The sequence below is a fragment of the Cebus imitator genome, unplaced genomic scaffold, assembly GCF_001604975.1.
Source record: "Cebus imitator isolate Cc_AM_T3 unplaced genomic scaffold, Cebus_imitator-1.0 Scaffold93, whole genome shotgun sequence".
Taxonomy (NCBI): Eukaryota; Metazoa; Chordata; class Mammalia; order Primates; family Cebidae; genus Cebus; species Cebus imitator.
In genome coordinates this window covers 4,916,086-4,925,061 of record NW_016107408.1, presented here as the reverse complement: position 1 = coordinate 4,925,061, position 8,976 = coordinate 4,916,086, and the positions used below count along the sequence as shown (strand labels likewise).

General features: G+C 58.1%; 1 protein-coding gene across 2 annotated transcripts in view; it reads right to left on the bottom strand.

Moving 5' to 3' along the window:
• Nucleotides 1–8,976, bottom strand: part of SLC9A3R1 (SLC9A3 regulator 1) — a 20,516-nt gene that overhangs the window by 3,677 nt on the left and 7,863 nt on the right. For both annotated transcript variants that reach the window (XM_017535662.1, XM_017535663.1), the window contains exons 2-3: nucleotides 3,200–3,361; nucleotides 1,681–1,834 (exon numbers count right to left, since the gene is read on the bottom strand). In XM_017535662.1, coding sequence (XP_017391151.1) covers nucleotides 1,681–1,834; nucleotides 3,200–3,361 — 316 coding nt within the window. The remainder of the gene's footprint in view (nucleotides 1–1,680; nucleotides 1,835–3,199; nucleotides 3,362–8,976) is intronic.

Sequence of the window (8,976 nt, the reverse complement as noted above, 5' to 3'; positions counted from 1 at the left end):
TTATTAGCCAATCAGGAAATGAAGGGGGAGGAGAAGGCTCAAGGGGTGTGTGCTGGGTGTCCCCTCCCCTAGCCAGTGGGAAACCTGGAGGGGTCAGAGGGAGACAGGTCTGGAGTCACCTTCACTGGGCTCACTCAGGGTAGGGGGTCCCACATGGCTCCAGGGGTGGCTGTTCCATCTCCAGGGACTGGTCGGCCTAGGTGGGCTTCTTCTGAACTCTTGGCTTAAAATTCATGGTCATCTTTTCCCTTGTCCCTGGTCCAGGACACAGCCAGAGATACCTGACTCTCTTCTCCTCCCTTTTGACACCCACAGCCTTTCTGGGGCAAGGACAGCTGCTGGGACACAGGGACGCTTACTGTCCCCTCCCTATCAGCTCACAGTGGTCAGGGTGAAACCCTGGCAGCCGGAGGGGGGCATTCCTCCCTATGGAGAGAGTGAGGATGCCATCCTGGAGGGACACTGGGGAGGAGACCGCTCCCAGGCCTCTCCCTCTTCAGGTCCTTTGGCCAGAGGCTGCAGCCCCTCCAGCCAGAGACAGGCAGAGAGGGAGGAATGTCTGAGGGGCTAATTACCTGCGGAGTGAAGGGGTGGGGGAAGGGTGCTGGAGGAAGCAGGGGACAGTATCTCAGGAGCTGAGTGGAATCCAAATTTCAGCTGTGTCTTCCTCATACCAGATCCCTAGGAGCAAGGCTGGGGCTTCTCTGGGCCCTGGTCTCCCCTTCACTGGAGAAGGATTATCTGAGTTTCCATAAACTTGGGAGACAAGGGTAAGGCAGTGCCCCATGTCCCATGCCCAGAGCCAGCTAGGGACTTCCAGGGGCCATCCCCTCTTAGTCTAGGAGCCTCCAGGCCTTAGATTAGCGGGCAGGGGACAGGGCCTCCCCAGTGGGCTTTTCCAGCTGGGATCTTTGTGTGAACGCCCTTCTACACAGACAATCTTGAGTCTCCAGGAGGCCCTGCCCACTGTAAAGTCCCAAGAGGTTCCACCCTCGGTATGGCCCAGTGAACACCCCCTTCCCCCTCCAGGGAGCCATCTTCCCAGGGAGAAAGTCCAGACCAGGGAGCAGAGCACTGCTTAACCCCTCCCTGCCCTGGTACAGAAGCCCTGCCCTGTTTGGCTCTGGCCTGGGCAGGGGGAAGCGACAGCCTGGCAGGGTGATGGGGGATGGGGAGGGCAGGGGCCCAGGGGCTGAAGGGGGTCCCACTACTCTCTAGAGCCAGCAAGGCTGAGTTTCCAAGACAACCTGAGAGGAGGGAGGGGGAGGCACTGGGCCCCTGTCACTGGACTCTGATCTGACTAAGCAAAGGCTGGAGGCCTCCCCGGAGTTAACCCTTTCCTCATATCGACACTGCTCTGAAAGTTTGCTGGTGGAGGCAGAATTGGGGGCTCAGGCCTCCCTTTGGGGCTGCAGCTTTGGCCGGGAATCAGCTCTGTCGTCCCTCTGACTGTCCTCGTGCCAGCTGACCCTGTCACAAACCATTCTTAGAAACCCACTGCCACTCCCTATACTAGGCCCACGCTCCCCCAGCCCACACCTCTAGGTCTCCCCTGAAGGAGAGGGAGGGAGCACCCATACCGGGAAGCTGCCCACCCCTCGCATGGGACCCAGCAAAGTCTTAGCCCTGGCTCACATCCATGACTTGGGGGCCTCTAGCCAGCATCCCCACCCAGCTTACCATTCAGGTGCTCCTGGGATGGAGTCACTTTGCATTTCTTGAAGAACTCGTCGGTTTCCCTGTCCACCACCAGCAGCTTGGTCTCGTCCCCGCCAGCCCTGATGGCGGACACCACATCCCCATGCTGCTTCCCCTCCATGCAGACCCCGTTCACCTGCGGAGGGGGGGGGTCGGGGAGGCGTTACGGGCGTGGGCCTTGGTTCTGGGCCAGGTAGGTGGAGGAGGGCTAGGTAGGGCCGGAGGGGCACCTTGGTTCTCAACCAGTTTGCAGTTCCCAGCCTGGGGATACCGACCCCCACCATGTCTGCAGAGTCCTGGACTAGGCCAGGGGTCCTCCCATTTGCCAATCAGCTGGGGAGGCAGGACACATGGGAAAAGCCAACGAAAATATCCGGACGAGACTAAACAAACACAGCTGGGAGAGATGGGATGGGAGCGAGCTGGGAGGCTGGGTGGGGCAGCCTGGGTAAGGACTTGCTGTCCGACTTCCCTCTCTGGGCGTTGGTTTTCTCACGTGTAAAATGAGAAGTCTTGGGAGAGCTGATCTCCAGCTCTAAGGTTCTAAGACTGTGATTCTGGGACCTGCCTGAGCATTTGGTTCACATTTCCTCTCCCAGGAGCACAGTGCCAGTGCACTGAATGAGTGGGTCTAAAAGCCTAACTTGGGGCGGGGCACGGTGCTTCTCGCCTGTAAGCCCAGCACTTTGGGAGGCTGAGGCAGGCGGATCACCTGAGGTCGGGAGTTTGAGATCGGCCTGACCAGCATGGAGAAACCCTGTCTCTACTAAAAATACAAAAAATTAGCCAGGCCTGGTGGCGCATGCCTGTAATCCCAGCTACTCGGGAGGCTCAGACAGGAGAATCGCTTGAACCTGGGAGGTGGAGGTGGCAGTGATCCCAGGTTGCACCACTGCACTCCAGCCTGGGCAACAAGAGCGAGAATTCGTCTCAAAAAAAAAAAAGCAAAAATTAGCTGGATGTGGTGGTGGGCACCTGTAATCTCATGTATTCAGGAGGCTGAGGCAGGAGAATCACTTGAACCCAGGTGGTAGAGGTTGCAGTGAGCTGAGATAGCGCCATTGCACTCCAGCCTGGACAACAGAGTGAGACTCCATCTTAAAAAAATTAAAAAATAGATATATAACTACAAAAATAAAAGCCTAACTCAGGAGTGGGGTTTTGTTACTGCTACCCCCATGTGTGTGCCTGGCAGCAGGGAAGCTCTGGAGGTGGCCCCAGACATCTCCCTGATTGATAGGTGAATCATAGGTGCCAAGTGTGTCTGCTTGGCAAGGAGCAGCCCAGCGGAGAGTGAGGGTAAGGAAGGAGTCAGTCAGTCCATCTGTCCGTCCATCCATCCATCCTTCTACCACCCTACCTTCCCTCCCATCCACCCATCCACCCAGCAGCTCCAGGTTGGCTGTGCCTGTGGGCTAATGATGAAACGATGGCTGCCCCCGGCGCTGCTGCTCTGCAGGGGGCGGGGGCGGTCAGATAGGAAGAGGGCGAGAAGCATCACCTCCACAATGCGGTCCTGGGCCCGGAGCCCTGAAGCTTCAGCCGGGGAGTCTGGGTCCACTGACCGGATGAACTGGCCTGGCTTGGACTTGTCGCTGTGCAGGTTGAAGCCATAGCCATTGGGGCCCTTCTTCATGGTACAGAGCCGAGGCCGAAGCTCGAGCTGTGGGGACAGGGGAGGGTCCATGGCTATTCCACGATGCCCCCGGTTCTGCCTTCCCTGTCCTCTGCCTGACCCCATCTCCCCCACCAAGGAGGGCTTGCAAGGATACAAATGTGCTTAGATCTTACAAAGCAATCTGAGAAGGTTCTGGCCCAGGACTCAAAAGACTTGTATGGACACCCAGCAATGCAGCAAACTGCTTAGGTGACATGGGTAAAACACTGCTTTGTCCAAGCCTCAATTTCCTCTTTTGGCAAATGAGGGGTGGGACTAGGTTAGCTCTCACATGCCTGCCCCTCTGACAATCTTAAGGTGAATCTCGTGCTGTGTTGATCAAGCCCTTATCCCTCCTCATGGTGGCTCAGTCTGGCCCTCCTGGAGAGGGGCAGAGTGTGGCACCCCTGTCAGCCTGGCTGGGCAGCTGGAGCATATGACTGAGGACCCCCAGCCCCTTTGCACCCCATTCTCTGCAGCAGGGAAGGAAGAGGCAGGTGTTTACTGAAAGCTGGCCAGTGTGTTTACAGTAAAGCCTTTTCCCATATACACGAACTCCCTCTCACCCCCACCAAGCCAAATGGCCCAGCCAAAAGGGAGCCAGAAGGGGCAGATAACCAAAATCCTGTTGTGTGGCACAGCAAGGGGACGTGGATAAGACAGGGGACCATCCTCAGGTGTTCTAGGACCCCCCCCCCCACCGCCCAGGGGGCAGATGTGGCAATGGAAGCATAGAGACCCCAGAGATGCAGGAGCCTGAATGGGGAGGGGACTGAGAAGAGCAGGGCTGGGCTAATGGGAGCCCAGGGTGGCTGTGGCCTGGAGGGTGGGACCTACTAAAAGGGCACCTGTGGATTTCTTTTGAGCACTCAGACTCAGGTGATAACAGTTCGGCCAAAGCCTGTGCCCAAGGACTATGCTACACCCGAGTCCCTGTCCCTCTCCCCCTCCTCCAGGCCTGATGCAGGGCCACTGACTGCTGTCCAGCCTGTTGGCCCTGGGTTATCACTCAGCACATCAGGCAATGAACAGTGGATAGTCAAGGCCCGGAGCCAGGTTCCAGCTCCCCTGCTTAGGAGCTGTGTGACCTGGGGCAAGTGATTTATGGATCATTCTGACTGCCATCTGCCTCCCAGGGTTGCTGTGAGGCCCAGTGAGGTAACTGAAACCTTTTCTAACTGTAAAAACTCTCTGTGCACACCCAGACTTTCCCATTGTCGTGAATACTAATGAATAGTCATTGGAAGCTGGGAGTGGGATTCTGGTGGGGTGGGGGCGTGTGTGCCAGGCTGCTCTGAAACCCAAATCCCCAGCTGGGAGTGGAGAGGGCCTGGAGGGGTGAGAAGGCATGCACGGGAGGGCTTATGGGTCTCTGCCCCAACTTGCCAGCCCCAGGAGGCTGCCACCATCTGCAGGAGACTCAATCCCTAGCCTTTCCGTCTCTGGGAGTGGTTAAAGGGTGACTTTGCCTTCCTTTAAGAGCTTGGGCAGGTCTTTCTTGCTTGTGTTTCATACCCAAATCCAGGCTCCAGGGCCCATCACCCCAACAACAAAGGCAGTTAAGTGAGTCGTAAAAAAGTGAGCGGCTCACAGAGGCGCAGGAACCCCGAAGTCAGACTGAATGAAGCCTCCTCTTGCCCTGTTCTCCCCTGGCCCATCCCCTGCCTCACTACAAGGCCCACTTCCAGCTTGTTCCGTTGTCACCTGCTCCAGGCTCACCCCTGGCACTCCCACAGCCCTCCGGGATCTTGTTCCGGGAGTAAGTGAGGTTCTTCTCCCCTAGAGCTAATCCCTCCACAAAGCTCCAAGCCAGAACCAGGCCCTCCCCTGGGCCGCCTAGGTGAGCAGGAACAGGTCTGACCAGTTGCCGTCACCAGGACAAGGCACAGCTTTTTGCCTCAGCCAGACTGAGCTGCAGGACCTGGCCTGACACCCTGAGAAAGTGTGGGGGGGTGAAATCTCAGGACAGGCAGTGGGCAGCTCCAGTGACCTCCTCCAGCCTCCCTCCACAGTCCCCATGCTCCCTAAAACCTTCCCATAGCAACCTGGCTGGGGCTTGCCAGCTGTTCTTGAGATGGGGAAACTGAGGCTCAGAGATATTGAGCCCACTGCCCGACATCACACAGCCAGGACTCCAACTCTGGTCTCTGACTTGGAGCCCGTCCTCCTTCCACCACACTGCAGGGTGCTCCTTAAGCATCCAAGTCCAGAATGGGGCAACCCACTGGGAGGTGAGGTCCCAGCAGGAGTCGGGCAGTGGAGGGCAGACAGGGACTCTCTCCAGGGCATCCGCTGCAGCCTCTGCTGGAGGTGGGCTGGGAGCTGAAGAAATCACCAGCCTTCCTTCTGGGTGCTCAGGGCTTCTCGAAGCCGGAACTATGGCCTGAGCTGGGGGATGAAGCCTAGTGTGGGTGACGGGGCAGGGGCATGCCTGGGCTGGGGACAGGCAGCTCTGGCACCCACCCCTGAAGGCCCCCTCCTGGGTGGCAGGGCAGGGCTGTGCTAGCTGCCTTTGGGATGCCCTGGCCCTGGTCTCTGTGCTGTGGGCTTCCCTTACTGACCCTCACCCCAGTATACCTCGCCAGGTGACATATGGTGCCAAAGCTCCAAGTCGTGCAGTTCAAGGGGAAATAGTGGACCCGGCCTGAGGGGCTCAGGTGCCCTCTGTTCCCTTCCCCTGCACTGGGACCTGCTCCACTGCTCTGTCTAGATGTGGCTCTGTGGTGGCTCCAGGACCTGAGGGTGGCTGGACAAGGAGACGGGAAGCCCCAAGTAGGCCCCAACAGCATTTAGACAGCTCCGGTGCACCTGCAGAGCCTCCTGCCCAAGTCCCTAGAGACTCCCTCCCCTCACATGGGGAGGGGGGTTCCCACTGTCCCAGGGAGACCAGCCTTATTCCTCCTTACCCCTCCCCTAGCAGGAGCCTCCCAGCTGTCTCCAGGAGGTGTCAATGCCAGCTGCTGAGTCAGCCCATCAAGCCAGCCCATCCCAGCCAGGGTGGAGGCTGGGGCTGGCAGGAGGAGTCCCTTGGGGCAGGCCCCCTGGGTATCTGTGGGGCCTGGCCTGTCCAGGCCCAGCACTGAGAGGAGACGATGGGGAGGGGTGGGGCACCTGGGTCAGCTCAGCCACCATTGCTCCTGGACCCTCACACCGAAGTTGAGGCAGGGTTGGGTTCTGCCTCTGGGGAAAGGGGGCAAATGGGAGTGATGTTCAGGCACGCTGAGCTTGGTGTGTGGCCCCCAGGAGCTCAGGAGGAGCCAGCTACAGGGGGGCCCAGAGCATGCTGGGAGGAGGAGACTCAAAAGGAACACAACTCCAATGAGTTCCAGAGGGCAAGTGGGACCTCCAGTGACGACAGCCCAGGAGACCCAAGCTCAAGACAAAATCAGAATCTGCTCAGAGAGGAGACTGGCAGAGAGCCAGAATCGACAGGAGGGAACATGAGGCCATAGCAGCCTGTGGGCAGCACAGCTGGGCTGGGGTGACCCAGGGCTAGACAGGCTGGGGACTCTCACTTTCACACAATGCTGACTGGCTTTCCAGAAAAGACCCGGCCGGGAGAGCTGCCCCCACATGCTTCTCTTGGGGCCTCCTCCACCCTCAGGCTGCCTCCCTTCAGCTGTCCTCCACCAGGGACACTTGCCCCACCCCAAGTGGCCGTCCCATCACCTCCACCCACGCAGTCCAGGGAGCGGATGGCGGGCACGGAATTCAATAGGCGCCACCAGCAGCCACCTGGAAAGCTGGGGAAAGATGATACCCTAATCCCAGTGACCGTCTCTGGGGAGCAGGCCCAGGCCCGCTCCCTGCTCCTCCTTCCTCCCTTCTGGGAGAGCTTCAGGCGCCTGGGGGCCAACACCCCATGGGGCCCAGCCCCTCCCTGGCTGATGCCATGGTGATGGGTCCTACAGAAACAGCCAGCCTGCTTCCTTCAAGCCAGCCAGCTAGGGCCCCCAGACGAAAGGGGCTGGAGAAATAGGAAGACCTCCAGGGTATCCAGGGGAACAACAGAGGTAATCCCACCTCTCAAGACTGCCCCTCCCCCAGCCCAGTACTCCTGTTTATGCAAATAAGACCAGTGCCCTGCTGCCCAATACAGGAATATCGGCCCCAACAAGAGGATGGAAGGGGGCAGGATGGTGGGAGTAGGAAGGAGTCCTGGCTATTCTTGGGGGCTGGGGTGTGTGTGTGGCAGGACTATGTTGGGGGTAAGAGCCATGGCTGCTGTGGGACGAAGCTCAGTTTGTTCCACAGATTCTGGAGACAGGGCTGGGCCTGGTGCTGGCTCTTGAAGGAAGCCACGATGGAGGCAGCTGGCCTTGCCTAGGGTGCTGCGTGATGGGCAGCCTGGGGCAGTGGGAAGTGCTGAGGGGCTCCGAGCACTCAGCCAGTGTCCATACCTCTAGGCAGAAGGTGTCTTCTCCTTACCCTAGGTGAGGTACCATGGGCTTGGCTGCCACTGGCCCCCTGCCCAGTGGCCCTGTTGTCATCTCATTTTACCCTATGGGACCCCCTTCCACCCCCACAGCCCTCCAGGTCTGTGCAGGCATCAGGGAATGTGCACGACTCCATTTACAAAAAAGGTCACTCACCATTCCTAGCCCTTGATCTCCGACTTCCTATTTCTCAGTGGGAAGAGCTTTCTCTGGAGTCTGGTAGGGTGGGAGCCAGGCAGGAGACATAAACTAAAGTGAGGGCTGCTGGTGTAACAGACACCCCCGGGACTCAGGGGTCCTGAAACAGGTTCTCCCTCTGGCTAGTAACCTCTTCTCCCTGTGCCAGCCATGGAGACCCACAGGGGCGGGAGGGGGCAGAGTCTGGCTCACGTCTCCCCAGGGCTGGGCAAGCCTGGGATGGAGCAGGCTGGTACCTGGGCTGCGGCCTGGCTGGACACCATCCAGGGCTGGCTGCCCCATGCTTTCCCTTCTGCATCCCTCCTCATCCCTCCCCCCACCCAGAAGTCTGTGGATTTAACGCCTAGGGGCTGTCCCAAGAGGCTATATAAGCTCAAGAAACTGGGCTCAATGCTGAAGTAACAAATAGCAGCTGCGATTTACTGAACACCTACTGCATGCCAGACACAGAGCTAAGGGCTTTAGATGTATTTTCTTAAGCAGCCAGTTATAGTCCTATAAGGAAGGTATTATTGCTAGCATTTCACAGAAAAGGAAAACCTAGCTTCAAGAAGCTGGAGTCAGTTGTTCAAATACACATGGCTGACAGGCAAAGGCAGGATTTGAGCTCAGATTCAGAGCAGCGCTGTCCAGTAGACATATAATGCCAGCCATATGTGGAATGTAGGATTTTCTAGTTAAAATTTCATTAAAAAATGAAAAATAGGGTCAGGCGCGGTGCCTCACGCCTGTAATCCCAGCACTTTGGGAGGCCGAGGCGGGCAGATCATGAGGTCAGGAGTTCAAGACCAGACTGGCCAACATGGTGAAACCCCATCTCTAGCTGGGCATGGTGGCTCGTACCTGTAATCCCAGCTACTTGGGAGGTTGAATTAGGAGAATTGCTTGAACTGGGACCCGGGAGGCAGAGGTTGCAGTGAGCTGATATTGTGCCACTGCACTGCAGCCTGCGCTACAGCAGAGCAAGACTCCATCTCAAAAAAAAAA